At 44.0% G+C, this 27,973-nt stretch overlaps 1 protein-coding gene across 7 annotated transcripts in view; it reads left to right on the forward strand.

Moving 5' to 3' along the window:
* The window catches only part of MGA (MAX dimerization protein MGA), an 88,619-nt gene extending 73,813 nt beyond the window's left edge, over positions 1-14,806 (forward strand). For all 7 annotated transcript variants that reach the window (XM_073638818.1, XM_073638821.1, XM_073638820.1 and 4 more), the window contains 4 exons: positions 8,973-9,224; positions 10,150-10,299; positions 10,415-10,549; positions 11,076-14,806. In XM_073638818.1, the coding sequence (XP_073494919.1) occupies positions 8,973-9,224; positions 10,150-10,299; positions 10,415-10,549; positions 11,076-12,106 (1,568 nt within the window). In that variant the 3' untranslated portion in view covers positions 12,107-14,806. The remainder of the gene's footprint in view (positions 1-8,972; positions 9,225-10,149; positions 10,300-10,414; positions 10,550-11,075) is intronic.
* The last annotated feature ends 13,167 nt before the right edge of the window (positions 14,807-27,973 follow it).

The raw sequence follows: 27,973 nt of genomic DNA on the forward strand, positions 1-27,973 counted from the left end.
CTTTGAAAAATCAGTCTTAAGATATTTCTTGGCCCATTCTTGATGTTTTATCTTATGTTTCTTGTTCAAAGGTGGTCGTTTTTCAGCCTTCCTTACCTTGGCCATGTCCCTGAGTATCGCACACCTTGTGCTTTTTGATACTCCAGTAACGTTGCAGCTCTGAAATATGGCAAAACTGGTGGCGAATGGCATCTTAGCAGCTTCATGCTTGATTTTCCTCAATTCATGGGCAGTTATTTTGCACCTTTTTTGGCCAACACGCTTCTTGCGACCCTGTTGGCTATTTTCCATGAAACGCTTGATTGTTCGGTGATCACACTTCAAAAGTTTGGAAATTTCAAGACTGCTGCATCCCTCTACAAGACATCTCACAATTTTGGACTTTTCAGAGCCCATCAAATCTCTCTTCTGACCCATTTTGCCAAAGGAAAGTAAGTTGCCTAATAATTAAGCACACCTTGTATAGGGTGTTGATGTCATTAGTCAACACCCCTCCTCATTACAGAGATGCACATCACCAGATTTACTTAATTGGTAGTTGGCTCTCAAGCCTATGCAGCTTGGAGTAGGACAACATGTATAAAAAGTATCATGTGATCAAAATACTAATTTACCTAATAATTCTGCACACAGTGTAGTTGGTTTTGTTTGTTGTTACTCCTGCTGCTTTTTCACTAACTGACGAGCTTTGTGCCAGTTAGTGGGTGTATACTGCTGAGGCGGAGCTTATTACTTTTTTTGGGTAGTGTCAAGCATCCTAGCAACAGCAGCCTACACCCAAGACTCCAAGAGTACCAAAAATCCTTCTTTTCCCTTCATAGAGCTGCTTGAGTTTTTTTGTTGTTTTTTTTATCACTGTTTATTGCATTTTTGGGGGAGTTGCAGTGATTGGAAAAAAAAACAAAGCAATTCTTGTGGTTTTGTTTTCTTTTGCTTCACAGTGTTATATTAATTTTTAGGACTGTTGCAGATGTCAAAAATACTTTTTATAAATGTTTAAAAATTAATATTTGGTATTGGGAAATGAGGATCATTCTAAATTTTATGGGTATTTTATATAAAGTTTTTAGTACTGTCTATTGATCACATGCATTGCACTATGTAGTGAAAATTACGGCTTCCTATGAAGCCCCTATAGCCCTACCAGGCTTGCACTACTTCACCAGCAGTCCGATATTGATAGCAGCATTTGAGGTAGGTGACGACAGCAATAGTATGTCAAGTGCCAGGAAGCGTTAAAGAAGTATTCCCGTCTCCTAAAGTAATAGCATGTTTCAAGGATATGCAATCATTTTTTGAAAACATTAAATATTTCATGAAAACTTGAGCTTGATCATCGTACAGTGAAGAGATTTGTGGCTGACACAGAGCACAGATGGGTTCATGCAGATAAAGGCATAATGAGGAAGGTTCCTGCCAGACAAATTCATCGGATTAAGAGAACAGCTGCTAAAATACCATTTCAAAGCAGCAAACAGGTATTTGAATCCGCTAGTACCTCTGGAGTCCCGTGAACTTCAAGGTGTAGAATCTTCCAGAGGCTGCAATTGTGCATAAACCTACCACCTCTAAATATTGCTCACAAGCAGAAACTGCTGCAGTGGGCCCAGACATACATGAAGACTAATTTTAAAACAGCCATGTTTGATGAGTGCCATGCATCCCTGGATGATCCAGATGGATGATTGGTGTATGGCCACCATGTCCCAACAAGGTTGCGTCGTCAGCAAGGAGGTGGCGGAGTCATATTTGGGGCCGGAATCGTGAGGAGAGAGCTGGTAGGCCACTTTCCCCTTTAGGGTCCTTGAAGGTGTGAAAATGACCTCGGCAAACTATATAGAGTCTGACTGATCACTTTCTCCCATGGAACAAAAAGAAGAACCGTGCGATCCGTAGCATAATCATCTTCATGCTGACAATGCCCCATCTCATGCTGTAAAGAAGACCTGGATCATTGGCTGCTATGGGCATGAAAGCAGAGAAACTCATGGTGTGGCCACCATCCTCCCCTGACCTCAACCCTATTGAGAACCTTTGGAGTATCCTCAAGCAGAAGATGTATGAGGGTGGGAGGCCGTTCACATCAAAACAGCAGCTCTGGGGGCGATTCTGACATCCTGCAAAGAAATTCAAGCAGAAACTATATAAAAACTCCCAAGTTCAATGGATGCAAGAATTGTGAAGGTGACATCACAGAAGGGTCCTATGATACATGTAACTTGGCCTGTTAAGATGTTTTTGATCGGAAAAGCTTTGGATTTTCATAAATGTGACATCTTACTGCTGCAAATTCAACAAGTGACCATTTTCAGTTCTTTACAACCTATAAAATGTTTGGAAACTCTGTTGTGCATAATGATGTGGAACAGCGCGTTATGAGGGTTTTTGTTTTTTTTTAGTTTTAAAGAAAATCCTGTTTACTCTGTCGCCTCATTGGGGGACACAGGACCTTGGGTGTTATGCTGCTGTCCACTAGGAGGCGACACTATGCTTATCTGAAAAAGATTAAGCGTGGCTCCTCCTCCGCAGTATACACCCCCGGACGGCATCAGCCTACTCCAGTTTTTGCTTAGTGTCGCAAGGAGGCACACCTCAGACCTTCACTCGTCCCTCGCTTCAGCACGGGATTACAGACGAAGAAAAGAGGGTCTCTTAAGAGACCCCCGGCATGGCTCCTTCCTCTGCCCCCTACTATGGGGTGCACAGTTGAAGTTGAGATGGCGTAGCCACCATGCTGCTCCTTCTCCGGCCCCTCGGGTCAGGCTCGAAGTTGAGACCCCCCCTCCTTCCCCAATTCCCTCGGTCTTGGTCCGAAGTTGAGGCGAGGACGAAGCCCCCTGACGGTGACAGCGGCACCCTCCCTAAACCCCCCTGGGGGTATTAGGTTGAGACACCTTCAGGTAGGGCCTGGACGGCAGCATCTGCAGCTCTCACCAGCCAGCACACTGCAGCTGAGGACCAGCAGCAATACAGGAGCCCCAGTCTGTCTGTGGGATCCTGTAGGAGCCGGGGGGCGTGCAGGCAGCCATGGCACACACAGGCACAGGCCTTCACAGGCTCTGCACCTGCGGCAGCTTTTCATTTTAAGCGCCTAAGGGGGACTCTTTTCAGAGACCCCCTTCCACTTATGTCCCCACCGCCATTCTGCCTTTCAATCCGGGGGGGTCCTTTTCTGATCCACCCCCCCAGACTACCGCGCTGGCCTGGAGCCCTTTTGGGCATAGAAAATAAATTTACACCGCGGCTTCGGCCTAGCCGAAGCCGCCGCCCATTCTCCGGCCCGCCCCCCGGATGACGATTTTTACTCACTGCGGTGTCTCACAGGGGGCGGATCTAGGCTGCAGGGCGCGCATCTCCATAGCAACTGCTGCCCCTGCAGCGCTCCGCCCCCCTTCTTCATCTCTGTAAGCAGGAGAAGAGCTACGGCGGCCATCATAAGCTGCAGGACGCATACAGGCCAGCCAGGTCTCCGGGGAGGCACAGGACCAGGCTCTTTCAGCGCTGTTCACAGGGGCACATTGGTGTGGTTAGTTCACAGTCTGAGTTACCTCAGCTGTGAACTTTATTACTCTGTATCCTCCTCTGCACAGTTAGCCCCTTTGCACAGCCACTCCAGGTGCACTATGCCGGGCTCAAAGTCTAAGAAAACCAGGCAGGACTGCTTTTATGCTTTCTGTACAGCCTGCAGTAATGCTCTTCCCAGCGGCAGCACATATCCGCATTGCAAGGATTGTACTCAGACTACTGTGCCAGAGTCCCAAGTAGCCCCTACCAACCCTTCAGTGTCTAATCCTACGCCTGAATGGGCCACTCAAATGTCACAATCTATGACACAGTCCATAGATAACATGACCTCCAAATTGCTTCAGGCTCTGCAAAGCCATACCTCGACTATGAATGCTACCCAACAAAGGGAAAGCCAGACTCAGTCACATACTGACCCAGGCACATCCATGTCAAGGTCAGGACGCAAGCGCACCCATAGGTCACGCTCATCTGCGTCATCCCATAGCACACGGTCATCCCTGTCTAGGGAGAGATACCGTAGTCACAGGTCATCTACACAGTCCCCTACCAGGGACAGACATTATATTTCTCCGCACCAATCTCCGTCCAGAGAAATCCCTCATTCTGGGTCACCTAGGACACACCTTAGTGATACACGGGAGTCAGAAGGCGTCTGCGATTCTGACTCAGACAAGGAAACTGATGGATCCCTAACTCCAATCCCACCTAGCAATGCAGCGCTAGTTGAGGACATAATCTCGTCCATACATCGGGTGCTGGACATCTCTGATCCGATCCCGGACGCACCACAAAATAAGATTTCATTTGAAGGAGCTCTGAAACCACCTAAGGTTTTCTTGGATCATCCAGAATTTAAATCTATCCTCACAAAACAATTCTCACAGCCTCACAAGAAGCTTAACAATCGCAAGTTTCTGGAGGCCCGTTACCCCTTTCCAAAGGAAAGCACCAAAGAATGGACAGACCCACCGGCAGTGGACCCCCCAGTCTCCAGGCTGGCAGCACAGACACTTCTTTCACTGCCAGATAGCTCAACCCTCAGGGATGCTGCAGACCGGCAGGTAGAAAGTATGGCTCGCTCAATTTGCGAAACCGCAGGGGCCTCCCTAGCCCCTTCGTTCGCTTCAGTCTGGGCAGCCAAGGCCATACTGGCTTGGGCAAAAAATCTACAAACTGGCCTCCAAGCTTCTGCCCCTCAACTGTCGGACCAAGCAGTTCAGATAGCAGTTGTGGCAGATTACATGCTTAATGCCGCTCTGGATTCTGCAAGAGGTGCAGCGGGCGCAATATCACACGCCATCACAATTCGGCGTATCCTTTGGCTGCGTGAATGGAAAGCGGACGCAGCCTCAAAGAAGTCCCTCACGCACCTTCCATACCTCAGCGGTCGACTTTTCGGTGAAAGCTTGGACACAATGATATCCAATGCCACAGGGGGTAAGAGTACCTCTCTTCCCCAACTGAAACCCAAGCGCAATTATAACAAGCGTAACCAAGCTCGATTCCGATCCTTTCGGAACTCTTCCGGCTGGTCCGTTTCACAGCCACCACAAAATAAAAGCCGCTTCACACGCAGGGAAGACTCGAGGCCAACACAAAGGTCGGACAAATCCTGGAAGTCAAAGGCAGGCCACTCAAAATCAAAAGGATGAAAATCTAAGAATTTCTCCTCATCATGACTCACGGACTCAGGAAGACACTCCACCTGTAGGAGGCCGACTTTTACTCTTTCATCAAGTCTGGCTACCTATTACAGAAGACAAGTGGGTCAGGGAACTAGTATCTTCAGGATACAAAATAGAGTTCACTTCCAACCCACCAAACAGACTCCTTATATCTGTTCCCCCAAAATCGCCAGTAAAAGCTCGCGCCTTCCACCAAGCGGTCTCATCGCTTCTTCAAGCACGAGTCATAATACCTGTTCCCGCAGCCGAGCGCTTCCAGGGGTTCTACTCCAATCTTTTCGTAGTCCCCAAGAAAGGAGGAGGGGTACGCCCCATACTAGACCTAAAACAACTCAACAAATACGTAGGAGTACGTCACTTCCGTATGGAGTCCCTCCGGTCAATCATTGCATCCATGGAAAAAGGAGAATATCTCGCCTCCATAGACATACAAGATGCATACCTGCATATACCGATTGCACCTGCCCATCAGAGATTTCTCAGGTTCGCAATCGACCAGGACCACTACCAGTTCGTGGCTCTCCCGTTCGGACTCGCCACGGCTCCCAGTGTGTTTACCAAAGTCATGGCAGCCACCATGCACGTTCTACACTCCAGAGGCATAGTAGTCTTTCCATACCTGGACGATCTTCTCGTCAAGGCTTCTACCTTCAAGGACTGCGAGCTCAGTGTCTCAATCACAATCGACACCCTGAGTCGCCTGGGTTGGTTAGTCAACCTACAAAAGTCATCACCAACCGCAAACCAGTCTCTGACATTCCTGGGAATGCTATTCAATACCTCCAAGGGCCTAGTGCTTCTCCCTAAAGACAAGGCACTGCCTCTCCGTCTAGGAGTTCGCACCCTTCTCAGCAAACCCCCTCGATCTCTCTGGTTTGCAATGAGAGTCCTTGGCAGGATGGTGGCGGCAATAGATGCGGTTCCATTTGCCCAGCTTCACCTCAGACCTCTCCAACTAGACATTCTCAAGTCATGGGACAGGAACCCTTCTTCTCTCGACAGGAAGTTCCAGCTGACGTCGTCAACCAGGAAGTCCCTTCACTGGTGGCTCAACCGGACCTCTCTAACAAAAGGGAAATCTTTTCTCCCAGGTCAATGGAAGGTCCTGACCACAGACGCAAGCCTGACTGGTTGGGGTGCAGTACACCTACACCACAGAGCACAGGGCAAGTGGTCCCCAGCGGAAGCAACCTTGCCCATCAACATTCTGGAGATTCGTGCCATCCTCCTGGCGTTGAGAGCCTTCCATCACTTACTGGCAGCCTCTCACATCAGAGTACAATCGGACAATGCCACAGCCGTGGTATATGTCAATCACCAAGGGGGAACCCGCAGTGTCAGAGCGATGCGAGAGGTGACACGCATCCTTCACTGGGCGGAGAAAACGAGCTCCATTATCTCTGCGGTCCACATTCCGGGTGTAGACAACTGGGAAGCAGACTTTCTCAGCCGACAAGGAATAGACTCGGGAGAGTGGGCTCTCCATCCCGAAATCTTCCAACAGATCTGCCATCGTTGGGGCACTCCGGACGTGGACCTAATGGCGTCTCACCTCAATGCCAAAGTCTCCAACTTCATGGCCAGAACACGCGACCCGAGAGCTCTAGCGGCGGACGCCCTGGTTCAGGACTGGACCCAGTTCCAGTTCCTGTACATTTTTCCACCTCTCCCCCTGATTTCCAGAGTGGTGAGAAAGATCAAACAGGAAGGAGTTCCAACCATCCTAATCGCACCGGACTGACCCAGGCGTACATGGTACGCCGACATCGTACGACTCACAGCAGATGTTCCTTGGCATCTTCCCGACCGCCCGGATCCGTTCTACCACCAGAACTTAGAGGCCCTCAATTTGACGGCGTGGCCATTGAGACCTGGGTTCTAACCCAGGCAGGTTTTTCGCCAGACGTCATTAAAACCATGATCAGAGCACGAAAACCAACCTCTGCCAAGATTTACTACCGTACCTGGAAAACTTTCTTTACCTGGTGCGAATCTCCTAACCAGACCCCACTCCCTTATTCCCTACCCAGGGTACTCGGTTTTCTCCAATTGGGTCTGGAAGCCAGACTATCCCTGGCCTCCCTTAAGAGCCAGGTGTCAGCTCTTTCAGTGCTTTTTCAAAAATGCATTTCTCCAGGGGGTTTTCCGATTGGTTCCCCCCTACAGACGACCTCTAGAAGCGTGGGACCTCAACCTGGTGCTGACACCATTACAGGAAACACCCTTTGAACCCCTTAGGGAAGTCCCACTCTGTCTTCTATCCCAGAAAGTGGTTTTCCTCGTGGCAATCACCTCGCTACGCAGGGTGTCTGAACTCACAGCACTCTCCTGCAGACAGCCTTTCCTGATTTTTTTCCAGGACAAGGTAGTTCTTCGTACGGTTCCATCCTTCCTTCCGAAGGTTGTATCCAGCTTTCATCTCAATGAAGAAATTTCTCTGCCATCCCTCTGTCCGGTTCCGGTTCATAGAGTGGAGAAGGCTCTGCATACGCTTGATCTGGTCAGGGCACTGCGTATCTATGTGTCTAGGACTGCGCCCTTCCGGATGTCTGATTCTCTTTTCCTTCTTCTGGAAGGCGGCCGCAAGGGTCTACCAGCTTCCAAAGCTACCCTTGCCAGGTGGATCAAATCCACCATACAACAGGCCTACCGCCTCAAAAATTCTCCTCTTCCAGTAGGCATTACGGCACATTCTACACGTGCGGTAGGGGCCTCCTGGGCCCTTCGGCACCAGGCTTCGGCACAACAAGTGTGTAAGGCAGCCACCTGGACTAGCCTACACACGTTTACAAAACACTACAACGTTCATACCCAGTCCTTAGCAGACGCGAGCCTGGGCAGACGTGTTCTGCAGGCGGCGGTGCCCCAATTGTAGGGACCCGTCTGCACAATATTCGTCCATTGCTTCCCACCCAGGGACTGCTTTGGGACGTCCCAAGGTCCTGTGTCCCCCAATGAGGCGACAGAGTAAAGGAGATTTTTGTGTACTCACCGTAAAATCTCTTTCTCTTAGCCTCTAATTGGGGGACACAGCACCCACCCTTTGCCCGTTCCGGGCCGTTAAGTTGAGTTCTCATATTGGTTTTCCTTTGAGTTCTTACATAGTTGCCTTCTTATAGGCATGGTTATGTTATCTGTTACGTTCCTCCTACTGCTTTTGCACAAAACTGGAGCAGGCTGATGCCGTCCGGGGGTGTATACTGCAGAGGGGGAGCCACGGTTAATCTTTTTCAGATTAAGCATAGTGTCGCCTCCTAGTGGACAGCAGCATAACACCCAAGGTCCTGTGTCCCCCAATTAGAGGCTAAGAGAAAGAGATTTTACGGTGAGTACACAAAAATCTCCTTATTGTTGGGAGGTTTTTCCAATAAAATGTCATGTATCCTTCAACAGTTGATGACTTGAACATTATACTGACTCATTAGCATCGACCATTTAGGAAAATCAATGAAAAATAGTATTTGCATAATAATTTGGAACGCAGTGTGAAGAGGCTTCAGCCCCTTCATTCTCCGATAGAACCTCCTTCGATCACATCCTTGTGATATGCTATGAGTTTGAGATGGGTATAACCCCTGACACAGGTGACATCTGAACTCCTTAGAGTAATTATATAGAAAACAAACGTCATAGAAAAAAAAACTGCAGGAACGTGATTTCCCCACAACTGTCCTTATGTAGCTTTCGATAACATACTGTATACAGGTATTGGGTGTAGGAAGATAATAATCATATGCCTTATATTTTGTAATTCCGCAGGAAAATCAAAAGAAGATGTAATGAAGAAAGTTGAATATAAATGTGCACAGGAAAAAGCTATAGAGGCCGAAACTAAAAAGAAAAACGTGGAGGAGGACGATGCTCTCCACAAAGCGTCTAAACATTTTCCTCTACCAAAAAGAGAGCCTTTTCTTCCCTTGAATTTAGGAAAGGAATCTTCTGAAACACTAAGTAGCAAAACTAAGAAGCCTATCATACTTGGAAGAAAATCATTGTTGCTTTCAACAGAGGGTATGTGGGACCCGGCCTTATCCTAAGGAACGCCAAATGACTCAATCCTAGTTAAAGGGTTATGCCCCAAAAAATAAAGTTATTCTTTATCCATAAAATAGGGGGTAAATTGCTGATCACTAGGCCATCTGACCCCTGGGGCTCTGCAGCCTTGTCCTGAATGTGCATGTGTGGTGTTTGCTTCATTCATCATCTGAGGGACTGATGGAAATAACGGAGCGCTGTGTCCCATAGTCCTATAGATAATGAATGGAGCAGAGGCCGTGCATGGACAACTCCGCTCTGTTCATGACTGGGCTGCAGAGATCAGTGTTCAGCGCCCTGATCTCTGGATCATTGCGGCTGGATTCCCAATGATCTACATTATATATACATTAGGATAGTTTATCCAGGACTTTGTTTTTAGGTCCATAGTTAAAACAGTCAGGTAGTTGCCTACCTACTTGTTGTGCCCTGCGCTGACCTCTGTCGGCACAGACTGTTCCTGCTGTCAATTTAGCGGCTTCCGCTGACATCACGTGGACAGAGCAGCGTCCTCTCTTCCGCTCTGCTCTGCTGATGGAGTGTGACTGCTGACGTCATGCTGATTGACAGTCGGCCCCCTGCAGTTAGGCAGCTGTCAATCAGCATGATGTCAGCAGTGGCGCTCCGTCAACAGAGAATCCCGGAAGACGAAGAGCTGCTTTGTTGACATTGAGCAGCTGAATTGCCGGCAGGAGCAGTCAGTGACCGCTCTGATCTGGCGCCGGGTAGAGCAGGCAGTTAATTGCCTCTGTTAGGAACTACCTGCCTGTTAGTGTTTAGACCCAAAGTAAAAGAAAAAAAATAACGGATAAACCCTTTAATCAATATAAGAAAGCAATATTGGGGTGCATTGAAGTCTAAGCCAAGAATAAAGAATTAAAGAAAGACTTTGTTTTTGCAGAAAAACAGCTGCCCGGTGTTTCTTCACCAACTTCACATATACGGATGGCACCAACAGAGCAAGTGGAATATAATATAGTATCAGGGCAGCTTGCTGGGATTCCTCCGACACTCCTAAAAGCAGATCTAAGTCCTGCACAAGTGAAATCAGGTAAAACTTTGTCTTTTGTTTTTATTTTTTTTTTTTCTGAGATTCTTTTGGGGTCAAAAGTTGCTCAAATGATTTACTTTGTAGGCCAACATTCTTATTCATTACCTTCTTCTAGGAATGACCTCTGTGGTGATTCAGCTTCCGAGTACAATACAATTAAAAGATCTTGTTGGACACAGCCCTGTCCCCATCTCCTTATCTGCCGGGCCCGGTGACCTTTCCACGCTGACTCCTACTTTCTCAGTGTCAGGTATGTGAATTTTTTTCATGTCAGTGCTTGTTGTATAGCGCGGCTGAGTTACACAGTTTCCATCGCTCCTATTCATTTCTATGGGAGTTACAGAAATGGATTGCGTAAAGCTTTTTCCTTAGTCTTTGCCACCTGTGGCCACCACATAGAGACAGATATTCCTATCTCGGCCATGAATAACTCACTTACCACTTTACCTATGTTTTATTGCACTTTTATACTAGAAAAAAAAATAAAAGAACATGTTTCAGCTCTGTAAATATATAATTATTTTGCATAGTCTGTTATTGATCCATAAACCAAGTCTAGACTATCCGCTAAAGGGTGTAATGATTAGTCCTCTCTTCTACAGCTTAAACTATTCATTTTATTTTTTTGGCTCATAAATATTGCATTATTGCATGTCATAAGCTCTGGGGTGCTGTGGTCTAAGGCAAAGGGCCGAAAATCTATTCAGCCTAATACGCAAATTACTCTTGTATATTAACGATTATTATCAGTCTAGTAACTATGTCTTTTATTGTAGAAACAGATGACCTGTCCATGATGCCAAAGATCGTGAACGTGACATCTTTAGCTGAAGGAGCCAAATCAGACTTGGCCATGGAATTGGAAATTGACACACTCGATAGCGAGAGGGTATGCAAGTCTGATGCAGCTGAGAAAGGTAATGGGTCAGTCCGGGATGCAAGTTTTGCGGCTGCAGAGTCGTGTATGCCATCTACTTCTATTCTTATGGACAAAGTGGAAGAAAGTCTTACCGATACAACAGGTAAAAGCTGTAATCCTTACTCAAGTCTCCTTGAAAATCCACCCCAGGAAAAAGACAGCAGTAATAGCAGCGCCTCCCTGCAATGTAAAATTGTCAGTTCGAGCAATGACGCTCTTAGTAAAACGGATGATGAGATCCGAGATTCTGGACTCGACCTAGAACTGAAGAGATTAACTTCTGCCATCGACGATGCAGGTTTAGACCTGTGCGAATTATCAGATACGGTGGGGGATCCGGAAGAAGCGGATGAAACCCTCACATCGCTTCTCGATGAAATTGCATTTCTCAATCAGCAGATAAGCGACGATTTGGACTCTGTCTCCGATTTTCCAGGATTGGATACAGCATCCCATAGCAGCGCGACTAAATGTGCCGATGGGGATTCGTCTCCTTTTTCTTTAGGTAGGTGCAAGGAAGGGCCAGAAGCAGAAGAAAAAAACTTATCCTTCAGTCCTTTTCCTATGCAGTTAGAAGAGGGTGAGATCCCGGATAGCACCAAGCATAATCCGGAGGCCAGTGTTGTGGCTTGTGAAGGGGGTGCAAGAAGGGAACCACCTCTGCCTGATGTAGGAGCCCAAAGCGGACCTCCTATGTTTACATCAACTCGAGCGAAGACAGAAAAACCAGTGACCTCAGATGTGTTTTGGAGACCAATGCCCAAGCTAACACCATTCGGATTAAAGTCTCAAACAATACCAAGTGATCAGAGGGTTCTGGCAAGCAAATCAATGCCATCCTTGGCATCGGTGGCCATGAGACTAAGTTCACCTAAAACGACAGATTGACTTTTTTTTTTTTTTTTTTTTGTAACATCAAGATTGATTTTATTTCTTGGAAAAATACTCAAACTACATGAACTGTGCATTATTTGCATATTTTGTACAGATAAAACAAACTGCTGCCGCAGCAGCTTGGTCTCGTCGTAGGTGCAAAGCACTACAATTACTACATGTATACAGCAATGCATATGGATTTTATTTGCCTGTACTACTTGTAAATAATCTGATTCTGCCTGCTTTCTGCATCTCGCTTCTTCCAGCTCGACTACAAATTTAGGGAACTATTTCTAGTTTCTCCAGCAATCTGAAAAAAAAATATTCCTGAAACTTCGGCTGCAATCTTCTCTGGTTTAACCGCAGGTGCCTCTGTCTGATCGCTCTATCTAAGCACTCAGCTTAGGTTATATCAGTTAGACAGTATTATTTTTTTCTGTATTTACTTTTAAGTGAAGCAACAAATATGAGCCACTTTCAAGGATACATACGGCCATTGCTTAAAATGTTGTTGGTTTCTTGGTGCATTGTTATGAAAGCTCCTCAGTGTGACTCATAGGAATACACAGAGAAACTAATTTCCGGTCCTACGGGATTCAGAGACTCTGAGCACATTTATATGGGATGACGGAGTGAGTAGAACAGAGTGTATCTTTAATAGGGCGCAGGTGGCCATATAAATTGGATTGAGATCGGAACGCAGTGCACGGACTGGCTGGCGGCTCTCCCGACACAAGTGTGACACTTGCATAGAAATACAGGAAGCTGTCACGTTCGGGTAGGGAGAGCCGCCGGCCAGTCCGTGCATTGCGATCTGATCTTTCTCCGATTTATATGGCCGGCTGACTGTGGTCACTAACTCCAGTACTAATTGCATCGTGTATTTGCTATTGAAAGAAAGGATGTAAGAAAAAATATATATATTCTGTGAGCGCAAGGATGTGAAGAATTGCCACCAAGTTTGTCAGCAAACTTCAGGAGATCTTAAAACAATCACCGAGAAAAGGAGTATTTATAGGTATTACTGACCTTTATTAAAGAAATCTCTGGAAGGCTGTGTCTTCATTGTTTCAGTGCATCTAAAATTAAAAAATGAAGCTTTGCATAAAAAATATATATATATTATTATATCCATCTAAGAATGGAACTGCGGAAGAAGAAAAAAAATTGTATATGGATATAAAAATAAATATTATGTAAAAAAAAATAGAATATATATATATATATATATATATATATATATATATATATATATATATATATACATACATACATACATATCTCTATAAATCTACAGCTCCTATGTGTCTCCATGGTAATTTTTGTGCAGGCGGATTCAGACACCATGATGTCTTCCATGCGCCTTTAGGGCTCATTCAGACGTCCGCTTTTCTCGTACGAGTTCTGCCCGTGTTATCCTATTGTAGTATATGGGGCTGTCGGAGACATGTCTCATTTTGATCAAACTCGCCATTGCAAGTCTATGGATCGTTAAAAAATCTGACTGCACTTGGCCACCATCCGTGTGCTGTCCGCTTTTCACGGACTGTTTGATTGAAGCTTCAAAGTCCTCCATCAGTTTTTTTGTTTTTTGTTTTTTTTTTCCATTCGATAAAAACTAATGAAACAAAACTATTGAAAATTTTCTAAAAACCTCTGATGAAACCGTTTTTTTTTTTTGCGTATGAGAAAAATCCCTGATGTCTGAATGAGGCCTAACTATAGCTTACATTTGGTAGGTGACAGATGGATGGCATTGTGACTGCAGGATCAGACTACTCAGCTTGTTGTCTGTTACCATGCCTTTGCATAGGAGCTGTAAACACAAAACGGAAGGAGATTGTTATTCAAGACGATTTGCAAAGTTATTTCATTTATCATTTTTAGATGCATGAAAACAATAAAATAGTTGCGGAAGTGGACCTTTCCTTTTCAGGTTGTTTATGGTTTTTTTTACTGTTTCGAATTCCACTTTATCATCGCTGCTGATCTCATTCATTGCATTGCTTATGTTCTATATAAAAAAAAATTGAATCCAGTTGACGTTGTAAAAAAAAAAATGTATTTATATTTTTCCAATTCTTTTTCTACACAGAAATTTTGTTCTATACCTTTCTTGGAGAAAGGGAAGCGCTATCTGTTCAAGTAACCTCCTATTATCACTGTAAATATGAAATCTATGATTTATTATCTGCTCACTTTTCCCGGGGCATTTCCAATATTATTGTCGTTGTAAACCCCCCCACCCCTGTTGTAAGGGGTCCTCTCCTCATGTACATCTGTAAGAGCTGTGCTGTTCTTGCTAAGGCATTACTTACTTGTGTCCATAGTGTAATTGATTTATTTTATTTTTTTTTTTGTATAATGGTTTCTACGTTGCAGGAACATCATCATGTTGAGCAGTTGGTGACAGATTTCTGCAACTTATGTGACCTGCTCAATATGAAGAGTAGACGGAATAGCGGGATCTGGCCGTCTCTAAAGCAATAATTATATCATGGGGTTAGATATAAACCAAGCAAGAACATCTAGCTCAAGCCTGACATGTCTCGTACTGATCAGTATTCAGGTATGCATAGGAAGACGTGATCTATGCTTGAAAAATAGTGAAAAGTAACCAGATGTATAATTGGGAATCGTTCATTCATATGTTCTAAGATGTTTTCATACACGGTTCTAAATGGTGCTAAATAAAAGGTTCACTGTCACATACTACGGCCCCAGTGTGTGATTTCAGACTATTCTACAAACTGATTTAATTATTTTGTGGTGAAAAAAAATGCATTTAACTTTTTAGAGTGTTATATTCGAAGTACCGTATTTTTCAGACTATAAGACGCACTTTTTCCGCCAAAATTTTGGAGGAAAGGGTGGGGGGGGGCGTCTTTTAGTCCGAATGTGTATAATCCGAATGGTGTTGATGTGAATGGGGTGGGGGGGACGGCAGCGGCGGCGGAGGAGTGGGGCACAGGAGGCAGGAACCGCCTGCTACAGCCAACACTGTGCTCGCTGCTAAAGAAAATTAATATTCACTGCTCCCCACGCCCATGGGTGTCTGGGGCACTAAATATTAATTTTCCTTAATAGCACGCACAGTTTCAGCAGCAGCCGCCAGCTCCCGCAGCGGCTCGGCTATCACGTGTGACCGCTATTAAAGAGCATGAATATTCACTACTCCCCACTCCCATGGGCGTGGGGAGTAGTGAATATACATGCTCTTTAATAGCTGGCACACGTGATCGCCGAGCCGCTGCAGGAAGCCGGCTGGTGCGGCTGACACTGTGCGCGCTGTTAAGGAGAACGAATAGTCACTACTCTCAACGCTCATAGTCCCAGCGTGGAGAACAGTGACTATTCCGGCAGCTGACCTCAGCATGAGGGCGCATGGCAGTGTCGTCATATGCAGCTCACACAGTGAGATCAGCTACTGCTGGCAGCAAAACAGGACGCAGCGCTGGAGCAGAGGGAAGGAAGGTGAGTAGAATCGTTTTATTTTTTTTTGTGCAGCATGATCGGGATCGGGGTGTCATGCATACCAGGATGGGGTGCCATGCATACAAGGATGGGGATGAGTGGTGCCTTTTCTACCAGGATGAGGATGACTGGTGCCATGCATACCAGGATGGGGATTGGGGTGCCATGTATAACAGGAAGGAGGGGCCATATATACCAGGATGGGGGATATTAACAGAATTGGGGGACATTACCCTTATAACAGTGTCAGCAGCAGACCTCCTCCCCCATAACAGTGCATCATGACCACATTTTTTGCTTCACTTTTTTTTTTCTATTTTCCTCCTCTAAAACCTCGGTGCGTCTTATAGTCCGAAAAATACAGCATATCTTTATAATTTGTAGTCTCCAAGATTAGGAGAAATGAGCAGCAATAGGAAAAAAAATCTTGGTTTCTAAGTTATTAATTCTAACCAACAAATATAACATAAGTACTGTAAAAAAAAAGACCACATTTTCCTGATTATAAGATATATTTATTAGCGAGCAAATAAAAATGATATAGTCTGAAGGCAGGGTCCTCTGTGATGTAAAGGAGCTCTGTTACAGCATCCTTCATGATCACTGTGCAGCTGCACAGTTCTCCCTCTTCCTCCCCCCACACTGATCGGTCTTATTAGTGCCTGACAGCTGGACAGGACCTGCACAGTGCTAACCATGCTGCAAGTCCTGACAGCGCACCATTTAAAGCACCACTCTAGCATTTTCTTTTTATTTCAGTGCTGGAGTGATGCAACTAAACTACCGTATATTCCGGCGTATAAGACGACCTGGTGTATAAGACGACCCCCCTACTTTCCTGTTAAAATATAGAGTTTAGGATATATTCACCGTATAAGACTACCCCTTTTCCAACGCATACCAAACACCGGTAAAAATTTAAAAAAAACAGATTTGAATTTAACATTGTCCTTTTTTTAATTTAAATTCTTATGACATGCAGGTATATAGCAGGAAAACTGTCACTCATAAACATATTAAAATAGGGGGGACCCCACGTCATTTTTTGGGGGGGTCCCCCATTCTAATAGCTAGTAAAGGCTAGGTATTCAGCTGGGGGCTGATATTAGTAGCCTGGGAAGCTCCGTGGGTATTACCCTCTTCCCAGACTTCAAACATCTGCCCCAGCCGTCTGCTTAACCTCCGCTAGAGACTATAATGATGGTGGATCCACGCCAATTTTCTTTTTAAAAAATCCTTTATTTTAACACTAAATGACAATTGAGGGGTTAATAAAGATGCAGTCCCTAAATTATTAATTTTGTAATTAATTTTTCCCAAAAATGTTGACGTGGGGCTTCGCCATATTTTTGTGTCCAGCCAGGTACAGCAGGCAGGAACGGGCTGCACCCAACCACCAGCTGCCTATTTGTACCTGGCCGGACACAACAATATAGGGAAGCCCTTTTTTTTTAAAATTATTTCATGAAATAATTTAAAAAAAAAATACGTGGGGCTTCGCACTGTTTTTGTGTCCAGCCAGGTACAACTAGGCAGCTGGGGGCTGGAATCCGCAGCGCAGGGAGGCCCAAGCTTTCTGGGCCCCCCCCGCTGCAAATTGCAGTCCGCAGCCACCCCGGAAAATGGCGCGTTCATAGAAGCGCCATCTTCTGGCGCTGTACCCAACTCATCCAGGGCCCTGGTGCGGTGGCTCACTGGGTAATAAAGGGGTTAGGGCCAGCTTGGCATTATCAGCTGGCCCCAAGCCCAAAATTCATGGGGTCACGCCAGTATTAGACATGACCGCCATGAATTTCTAGTAAAGTATTTAAAAAAAACACAACACCCAGAATAAAGTCCTTTAATTGAAATAAAGACACAATTTTTTAATGTTCTAAATTAAACCATACTTACCATCACGCCCATTCCAGCTGAAGCCAACGATCTCCTGCAATAAAAGTAAAATAATAAAGCAACCTCATCCTTACCTCTCCATGGTTCCCAGACAGCTTCAGCTCTGCTACATTCACATGACAGGCTGGACCGCAGCAGAACGCTGCCGTTCAGCTTGCCATGCGGCAGACACTGAGAAGCGCAGGCATGCTTGTGCTCCTCAGTGTCTGACTGTGACGGCATCCAGATGAGCCGAGATCATGTCCAATGAACTCGGCTCACCTCATGCACGTCACTGACAGCGTGGGAAAATTCTCCTGCTCCCCGCATGCGCAGTAGAAGTTTCCCACGCTGTCAGTGACGGACGTCCAGGAGGTGAGCTGAGTTCATTGTCGGCTCATCTGGATGCCGTCACAGCCAGACACTGAGGAGCGCAAGCATGCCTGCGCTTCTCAGTGTCTGCGGGATGACAGGCTGGATGGCAGCGTTCTGCTGCGGTCCAGCCTGTCATCTCGATGTAGCAGAGCTGAAGCTGTCGTGGGAACCATGGAAAGGTAAGGATGAGGTTGCTTTATTATTTTTCTTTTATTGCAGGAGATCGTTGGCTTCAGCTGGAATGGGTGTGACTGTAAGTATGGTTTAATTTAGAACAATAAAGATTTGTGTCTTTATTTCAATTAAAGGACTTTATTCTGGGTGTTTGTGTTTTTTTTAACTTTGACTATGGGGTTAGTAATGGGGGTGTCTTATAGACGCCTCTCCATTACTAACCTGGGCTTGATGTCAGCTGGCATTATAAGCTGACATCAACCCCAGCCCTATTACCCCACTGCCACCGCACCAGGGCAGGGTGGAAGAGCGAGGCTAAGTGCCAGAATTGGCGCATCCTATGAATGCGCCATTTCTGGGGCGGCTGACGGCTGGTGTTTCTAGCCTGGGAGGGGGCCAATATTCATGGCTCCCTTCCTGGGCTATTAATATCAGCCCCCAGCTGTCTGCCTAGCCTTTGCTAGCTATTAAAATAGGGGGGACCCCACGTCATTTTTTTGGGATCCCCCATTTTAATAGCTAGTAAAGGCTATGTATTCAGCTGGGGGCTGATATTAGTAGCCTGGGAAGCTCCGTGGATATTACCCCCTTCCCAGGCTTCAAACATCTGCCCCAGCCATCTGCTTAACCTCCGCTAGAGACTAAAATTAAGGGGAACCCCACGCCAATTTTTTTTTTAATAAATCCGTTATTTTAACACTAGATGACAAGTACAGTAACCAGTACTGTCCCTGTACTTCATATATATGTGACTGACATGTTTCTATCTATCTAATCTATGTGTGAAGCTCTATTTTGTCTGTTATAAATTGTCGGGTACCGCTGCTGAATTGCCGGCCGGCTTTTTTAAAGAGACGGTGCACGAAAACACTATTATTTGTTTTAATAAATCCTTTACACTAAATGACAAGTACAGTAAGCAACACTGTCACTGTACTTCATATATATCTGACTGACATGTTTCTATCTATCTAATCTATCTGTGAAGCTCTATTCTTTCTATTCTAAATTGTCGGGTGCCGGCTTATACCGCTGCTGAATTGCCGGCTTTTTATATATTGTCACAGAAGCGATGCGAACTTCCCTGCTCCGGACACAGCGCAGCGCTTCTGTGACAAGTGAAAGCTGTCGGCACAGAAGCCCTGCGCTGTGTCCGGAGCTGGGAATACGCAGCGATGTGTCAGTTTCAGCACAGAAGCGCTGACTGTCTGGACCTACCGCCGCCGTATTTTAACTCCCTCCACCTTATATTAACTCCGACATGGCAGGGATACGGCCACGGCAGCTTATTAACACCCCCAGAGTATCCCCGCATGTCAATTTCTGAAAGTTCAAAAGCATTACCGGCGTATAAGACGACCCCAGACTAGACAGAAGATTTTTCAGTCTTCAAAAGTCGTCTTATACGCCGGAATATACGGTAAGTTCCCTGCCCCTAGTATTTATACTTACCAGCCTCTGTCTTAATCACTTCTCGGCACTGCTCCAATCCTGCGCCGCCGTCTTGTGAAACAACTTCAGACTGACCAGAAGTCAGAGGTAACTGTCTCAAGCTCTCAATGTAAGTCTATGAGAGAGATGTTCTGGTTGTGACTTCCAGCTCGCCCAGCAAACACTGAAGCGATATGGCAGGTCACAAACTGCTGGAGACCAATCGGAGCGGTGCGGATAACAGATGAAGATGGCGGCTTGTAAGTATAAGACTAGGGGAAGGGAGCTTAAATTAGTTGCACCACTCCAGTACTGCAATAAAAAAACAGCTGGAGTGATGCTTTAACACTGGAGCTTCAGGATGTCAAGGTATGTGACTGACCACATGACTGAGGAAACTGGAAAGTATGGGGAATAAGAAGTCTATATATCTTTTGCTTAAAGTACTAATGATTAAAATCAGTGTAGGATGCCTGCTGCAGATGTCTTTTTGCAGCAGAGCTGAATGTGTTTATGCAGCAGAGCTGTGTGTGTGTTTATGCAGCAGAGGTGTGTGTGTGTGTTTATGCAGCAGAGCTGTGTGTGTGTGTGTTTATGCAGCAGAGCTGTGTGTGTGTGTGTTTATGCAGCAGAGCTGTGTGTGTGTGTGTTTATGCAGCAGAGCTGTGTGTGTGTGTTTATACAGCAGAGCTGTGTGTGTGTTTATGCAGCAGAGCTGTGTGTGTGTGTGTGTGTGTGTGTTTGCTTGCAGCAGAGCTGTGTGTGTGTGTGTGTGTGTGTGTGTGTGTGTTTGCAGAAGAGCTGTGTGTATGTGTGTGTTTGCAGCAGAGCTGTGTGTTTATGCAGCAGAGCTGTTTGTGTGTGTGTGTGTGTGTGTGTATGCAGCAGTACTAATGATTAAAATCAGTGTAGGATGCTTGCTGTAGATGTCTTTTTGCAGCAGAGCTGCGTGTGTATGTGTGCAGCAGAGCTGCGTGTGTTTATGCAGCAGTACTAATGATTAAAATCAGTGTAGGATGCTTGCTGTAGATGTCTTTTTGCAGCAGAGCTGCGTGTGTGTGTATGCAGCAGAGCTGCGTGTGTTTATGCAGCAGTACTAATGATTAAAATCAGTGTAGGATGCTTGCTGTAGATGTCTTTGCAGCAGAGCTGCGTGTGTATGTGTGCAGCAGAGCTGTGTGTGTTTATGCAGCAGTACTAATGATTAAAATCAGTGTAGGATGCTTGCTGCAAATGTCTTTATGCTGCAGAGCTGAGTGTGTGTGTGTGTGTGTGTGGATGCAGCAGAGGTGCGTGTGTGTATGCAGCAGAGCGTGTGTGTGTGTGTGTATGCAGCAGAGCTTGTGTGTGTGTGGATGCAGCTGAGGTGCGTGTGTGTGTGTGGATGCAGCTGAGGTGCGTGTGTGGATGCAGCAGAGGTGCGTGTGTGTGTGGGTCCAGCAGAGGTGCATGTGTGTATATGTACTGTTCGTGTAGTAGAGATCTGTATGTCTACTTTGCACACAGCAATGTTAGCGACTGCTAAGGACAGGACTATTTCTGCTAATTCCATAAGCAGAGGATGTATCTGCGATCGATCATATGCTCTGGACGGGGCTGCAGTCCTATATTCTCGATCACTACCAATAGGGGATAACTTTCTCAGTAATGTTGCTGTCAGCAAAATGAAGGTCATTGACCTTTTCAAACCAGATTCTATGGTTATATTTTCAGCATTTATTATAAATGTTAATGAACAATAAGAATATACTTAAAATTCTTTTAGCAAATTGTACATACTCTAAATGTATAATTTCCCTACATCTGAAGACTTTCTGCTGTCATGTATCACTTCTTCTAGGGTTTATTCATCAGGGCATGTTTAACTTCCATAAAATGACAGCAGTTGTGTAAAAATAAATCTAATGATAATAACACTGTACAGTGTACAATCCTCTGAAAAGCAGACAACAAATATTTATTGGGATAAGGCAGTGAAAATAAGTGTGTCTTCTGGTTTTGGCATTCTCTCAATAAGGTAATGGTAACAATAAGTAAAGGTAAGGGTCGTATGAGGAATGTTCTGCCACGTTGAAGTCACTTGGGCAAATCATCAAGATCCGCTGCTGGCAGCTTCCTGTGTAATCACCGACCAATGACGTCACATATGTGCCCTATGGGAGACAAGTCTGGAGACGCTGCTTTGTTTTCTCATTGGTTGCTCTGCTCTACCAGATTTTCTGTGTACTGGATGCAACATTTAATAAGTTTTACTATATTGTACATTCTTGTTCCAAGGCTTTATGTTAAGAGACGCATAGTAATTCTTTTCTTTCATGGATTTCAGTTATGCCTGATCGGTCCTTTTATAGCAGTTTCATGAAATCAGAGAGAAAGAGAAGACTCTGGGAAAACATACAATTCCTTTCTAAGGAAAGAAGCATAAACCATGTTAATCCCCAGAGCATTGCATTTTATTGGTTAGTGTGATTCCAAAAATGACACAAGGACCCGGATATTGTTAACAATGTTTATAAAAAAATATCACAAGCTCATAAATGTTGGTTTATAATAAGAGATGAGTTATAGTCCAGCCAGCCGGCTCTTTGTAATGAGCGTGATGACTGTTTGTGGAGTTATGGCACGGTGTCGCCTAATAATGGGATTTTAGGAACATTAATGAGGATTCTTACAAGTTTATTTAGAATTCTTAAGTGAATTTTGTTTAAGTGTTTTTGAATGTGTAAGTTAGAGCGGAATCAGACACCATAAGGAGAAACTCTACCCCTTAGACCTCAGTCCAGAGCCTCTCACCCAGCCAAATCAGATCTCATACTTTGCACTGACGAGGGGCAACAGCCCAAAACACCGTGTCTGCAAATTGAGATTCTGATTTGGCTTTTATCCTAAGTCATATTGCACGACTTGTTAAAGGGTTGATAGTGACTTGTAGGATTGCTGCTTCCAATAGGTGGCGCTATAGAGTTCAAGTCCTCTTTTTCTCTGAAGAGGCAATTTTCTTGTTATGCACCACCACTCAGACTGTACACCACTTTAGATTTTTGACATGCAGTAACTGGTAGATGCCAGCTGGTGGCGCTCTGCCTCTATAGCTTCAATCAGGAAACCCCATCAGCAAGAAGTCGGACATCTCTGGAGAGTACAGTAACTTCGTGCTTATTGTTTTTAGCCACTGCAAGGGTAAGTTCATATGACCGTATTTTCCGTTTGAGTCCTGTCCGGCTAAAAATGGGACAGCACTCAGACCAATGTGGCTCAATAGGGCTGTAAAGATGAGCAAAAATTGCAGCATTCACTAGTCTCTTCCATATCTCGGGTGAGTCTCGTCTTTATAAATCTATTGAGGAACAAAAATGATCGAATCCCATATTGTTCTTCTTTAGCATCCGATTTTTACGGATACATTGTCATTATTAACATAGGAAACAGTTTTTAACAGCTGATGTATAAAAATGGATGTAAAGAACAGACATGTGGATGACAACACAGATGAAAAATCATCAATTTTTTTCCTGCATAAAAAGCCAACTTTTTCATATGTTTGAAACTTTTAAAGGAGTTGTCCAGGACTTTTATTAGTTTTGTATTTGGGGCTGAAAACTATCAGGCAGATAGTTGCTAACTTAATTAGAAAAATATGGATATATAGGTCCATTAATTATATTATAAGGAGTTACCCCCAAAAATCAATATCCATTAATGTATCTCCTTCATTAATATCAAACATATATTATATAAAATAATCATATTCATTCATATTTGATCAATGTTTTTATTAAATCACAGCAAACAGAAAAGTGATAATATCTTCTATAAAAATCTTCATTGTACCCATAAAAACATTAAAAACCTTTTTCGGGCAATGTGGTATATATATATATATATATATATATATATATATATATATATATATATATATATATATAGCCTAAGACATCTGAATAGTCATAAGTATCAATGGTTATACACATAGAAATATAGAAGGTTACAGATCAAATGTCCTGAATCAGAACAGTAAGTAGATAGAGACATAAAGGATTACAAATCAAATGTCCTGAATCAGAACAATAATTAGATCATTCACATCACATATTGACTACATTTAAACATAAAAATCCTTCTAAGTTTGTAGGTTAGGTTGTATACACCATAATGTTCTACACTTAATTAAGTCAACAAGTATATACCATGGTAGAAGTTAGCTTATTATATTTAATAAAGCATTTAGTAGAGCACAGTATGATCAATCATATAGGTTGCCACACTGTTCTGTACCCCAATGCAGTGCTACATTGAACATTTATATACCATAGTAAACAGTTAGCATATTATATTCAAGTAGAACATTGTATTACCAACCATGTGCCATGTTAAAGGCTACCACATTATCCAGCACCCCAACGCGCGTGTCGCGTATATTGCTTCCTCAGGGGGTATTGAAACATAGTGCAGGCAGATCATAAAGTAGCCCGACATCTTAATGGGCAAAAGGGTCTGGCAAATCACCAGTCCCGCACAATAATGTTGCCTAATAAGGCATAATTAATATCAATCCCTGTCTATATCACCGGTGTGTGTTGTGGCGCGCTCCCATCGCCCATAATGCGTCACCCACCACGGTCGGCGTCCCGGAAGTTCCACCGCGCATGCGCGCGTATTGAAGCCTCCGATTGGACGCCGAGCGCTGGGGGCGAGGCCAGATAGTTGCTAACTACCTGTCCGTTCTGAACAGGGACGATCTCTGCATGCGATTCTCCTGCTTCATTTCATCTCTCGTCAACAGAGCAGCTCTTCTTCTCCCTGGCTCCTCTGTCGACGAGGCGTCACTGCCGTGATTGACAGCCGACTCCTTGCAGTTAGAAAGCAGCGAGTCGGCTGCCAATCATCATGACATCGGTTGTGACGTCCTGTCAACAGAGCGGAAGAGAAGCCGCTGCTCTGTCGACGTGATCTCAGCGAAGCCTGTGAGCCCAGAGATCGGCGCCGTGCCCAACAGGCAGGCAATTACCTGCCTGTAAGATATTGGCCCCGTAAGGAAAAACAAATAACCCCTTTAACATATTCTGGACCCATTATATCCTTTCTGGGGGTACAGTTTGAATCTCATATTTTTCCAAATTACATTTTGTACACGCCATATAAAACATAGGCCTACACAGTTATACAGTTTACGTCTTCCTAGATTGTTTATACTTTTCTATATATCGTATAAAAAAAAAAAACTAAACCCTTTTAAAGAGAGGGAGGCAAAACTAAAGAAAAAATAAAAAAAGGCTTGTCTTTACATTTTTTTATACATTAGGAGTCGGCACATAATTTAGGATTGCGTTCAGCACATAAATCTGGAGGTTTTCCTGCCCTATATGAAAATGATGCATCACTAAATCTCGTGTGAACAGAACCTTAACATATGCTCTAATTCCATAGTATATACTGTAACATACCTTCTGACTTGTCAACTCACCAGAGACTGCTGTCACATCAGCAATAACCCTACAAATAAATGTTCTTTTGGGACATACAAGCTGTTCCAGCATAATATACCCTTCATCAGTTACACAGAAATTAGGAGGAAGTTTTGGCTTCAGACAATTGGTATCACAAGGTCTGACGTTGCTCTATAAACCACTTTTTCGGAGATCATGTGCAGGAGGCGTCAGTATGATCTTTGTTATATTTTCCAAATTACATTTTGTTATTATATGATTTATAGTTTTGAAGACAAAAACCCTGGAGTTTATTCCATTTGTATCTGTAGCTCTAAGGGGAGATTCACATAAGCGTATTTTTGGTCTCGATTCTGTCCGTGAAAAAAAACAAACAATTCTAGGATTAATGTTATTAAATTGGTTCAGATTTTCACGCTCCCAATTCAGTCCGTTAAAAAAAAATCTCAGCATTGACTTTTTTTTTCACATGTCGGATAAAACTCGTTTATTTAAGTCTATGGGAGCGCAGAAAAAAAAAATCCCAGTACTGTGTCCGGGTTTATTTTACGGATACATTGCAATTCTTAACAAAGGAAACTGTATTTGGTTTTGCAAATAAAATGTAAAAAACTAATGTCAAAAGAATTGTGTTTTTGTGTCTTTATTATTTTTCGGCAGCAAAAAAAAAAGTGTTATTAAAATATGCTTGATTTTAATACGTTTTTACTTGCATTTTTTTCTCGTTCATTTGAATGGGTGAAAAACGCTGAAAGAATTGATGTGCGGCAGATTTGATGGTTCAAAAAGTAAAAAAATAAGCAGCATGAGATTACAGAAATCTTCATTTTGCTGTAAAACACTCCTTTTTTTTTTTTTTTCTGCCGCAAAAACGCCACATGTAGTCAAACCTGAAGAGATTTAAATCAACATAGTTTCCTAAGAATATTCATTTTATTTGCAATAGATGGGAAAAAATTCCTGCAGGCGTCTGCTTAGTTTTTCATTAGAAAAATGGAAATGTTTCATGACGAGAGGGAGGATGATCAAGCAAATAATATAGAAATGCAGAGTCAGGATTTTGCAAAAACTGAAATGTTCCAATCACACTGACATGGAAAAAAAAAAGAGTCATCAGCATGTTTATGTGAGCTTTGTTTTTACATAGATTGGTACAGATAAAAAGTTTCAATCCCAGCAATACTGTTGACAGAGCTGTGCTGGCCGCCGTTGACACCGGGAACAGCTGATCAGCAGGGGTGCTGGGAGTCGCCCCTTCATCTTAACAATAGGCCATCAATGCTGACAACCCCTTTAAGGAAAACCCTTCACATTAAATGTATAAGATGACCAAAAAAAAACATTGCTGCTTTCTTAAAGGGGTTGTGCAGTGTTAGAAAAGCTTGGCTGCATTTTTTCAGAACCATGGATTGTGCATGTTATTGCTGCTCAGTTCCATTCACTTCAATGGGGAATGAGGCTCAGTTGCAATAATAGACACTAGAGATGAGCGAAACTGAACTTAAAAGTTCTGAGTTCGTACCGGTGCTAAACTCCAAAGACAGACTTGTCCTGGAAGTCAGTTTTAATGTTCAGAGTTTCCTGGGGAAGTCCAGGAACGAAAGAGAGATCCAAAGCTCGATTGTTTTCAATGGCGTTCGGGTTCTGGTTCAAGTTCAGGTACAGTTCTGGTACCCGAAACAAACTTTGGACTAAAGGTCAGGTACCAGAACCCGAACTTCCAGAGGTCCGATCATCCCTACTAGACACCCATGGTTAAGGGCTGTTTTTTTTTTTTCTTGATTAAAAAGACCCGGGTGTGAGCACCATTAAAGTGAATGGAGCCAAGCTGCAATATCATGTTCTGAAGGAGTGGAGACATGTTTTTTTCTAACCCTAGACAACACAGACAAAAATAATGCTTTTTTTTTTTTTTCTTTTTTTAATAATATGGGCTGTGTGTAGTACTGACCCTCAGTCATGTACACTGGGCTAAGCTACCACACCAGATCCAGCCTTTGGGCAACAGTCTAGAAGAAGGAAACTATTTTTATTTTGTACATTTTAAGACAAGGCAGCTCATCTAGAGCAGAGGTGCATAACTTGTGACCCGGTGACCACAAGGAGCCCATAATGCCATTCTGTGTTGGCCCTAGCTGTCTGGTCATTAACAAGCTTGTTTGTGTCTGGTGGTCCACACATACACTTACCATGTTACAGAGGAGAAGATACATAGGTGGGAGCAATGGCAAATAAGTACTGATTGTGCTCTGCATTGCATCCCGGTTGCGGACATATCATTGGTGTAACCTGTGCAGCCGCACAGGGGCCCAAGCAGTAAGGAGGACACTACCATCTCCAAAACAGGTGAAATTGTTCATTACAATGAGCTATTAAACTGCAAAGGGCCCATATATTGTTCTTGCACAGGGGCTATTTTCAGTCTGTGTACGCCAATGCTCTGGGGTGCTCTGTATTTGCAGAATAGGGGTCTCCCAACCCCTACATTATGCTGCTCTCAGATCGGGTAGCAAAAACTTCTTTTTAGAAGAATCAAAACATACTTAGTTGCAATAACGCTGCCAGACTCTGATTCATGCTTCTCGTGGTTCGGGCTGCATAACTCAGCCAACAGGTTCCTTTTAAATTGAGGAAATTAGATTGCAACACCATAAGGGTCGATTCACACAACCGGTGTCTCCACATCTGAGAACAACAGTCCGGTTATTCTGATCAGAGTGTCATCAGTTTTTCTTGGGAGATGGAGAAAAAAAAAAAAAAAAGTTTCTCCACCTTCTCCATCCTGTCAGTCCGTGAAAATCAGGCACACTTGGATGTCATCAGATTTTTTTCATAGTCCTATAGACTTGCATTGCCAATTTTGACCCAACACTTATCAAATTCAACATGTCTTCGATTCCTTCCAGTCCGAGGAAAACAATCGGATATGTGCACAGCCCCATACGAATGCTATCCGTGACAACCATGGATAGCACTCGTCCGAGCAAATCGGTCATGTGCACGAGCCCTAAGAGTGAGTGGTAATAATCTCTGTATGGCCCTAGAGTAGGTAGAACAATCAAATTTACATTGGAAGAGCTACAGGACTATTATGCTACTCTATCTA

Source organism: Phyllobates terribilis, unplaced genomic scaffold, assembly GCF_046119375.1.
Source record: "Phyllobates terribilis strain yellow unplaced genomic scaffold, ASM4611937v1 Scaffold_7__3_contigs__length_470593459, whole genome shotgun sequence".
Taxonomy (NCBI): domain Eukaryota; kingdom Metazoa; phylum Chordata; class Amphibia; order Anura; family Dendrobatidae; genus Phyllobates; species Phyllobates terribilis.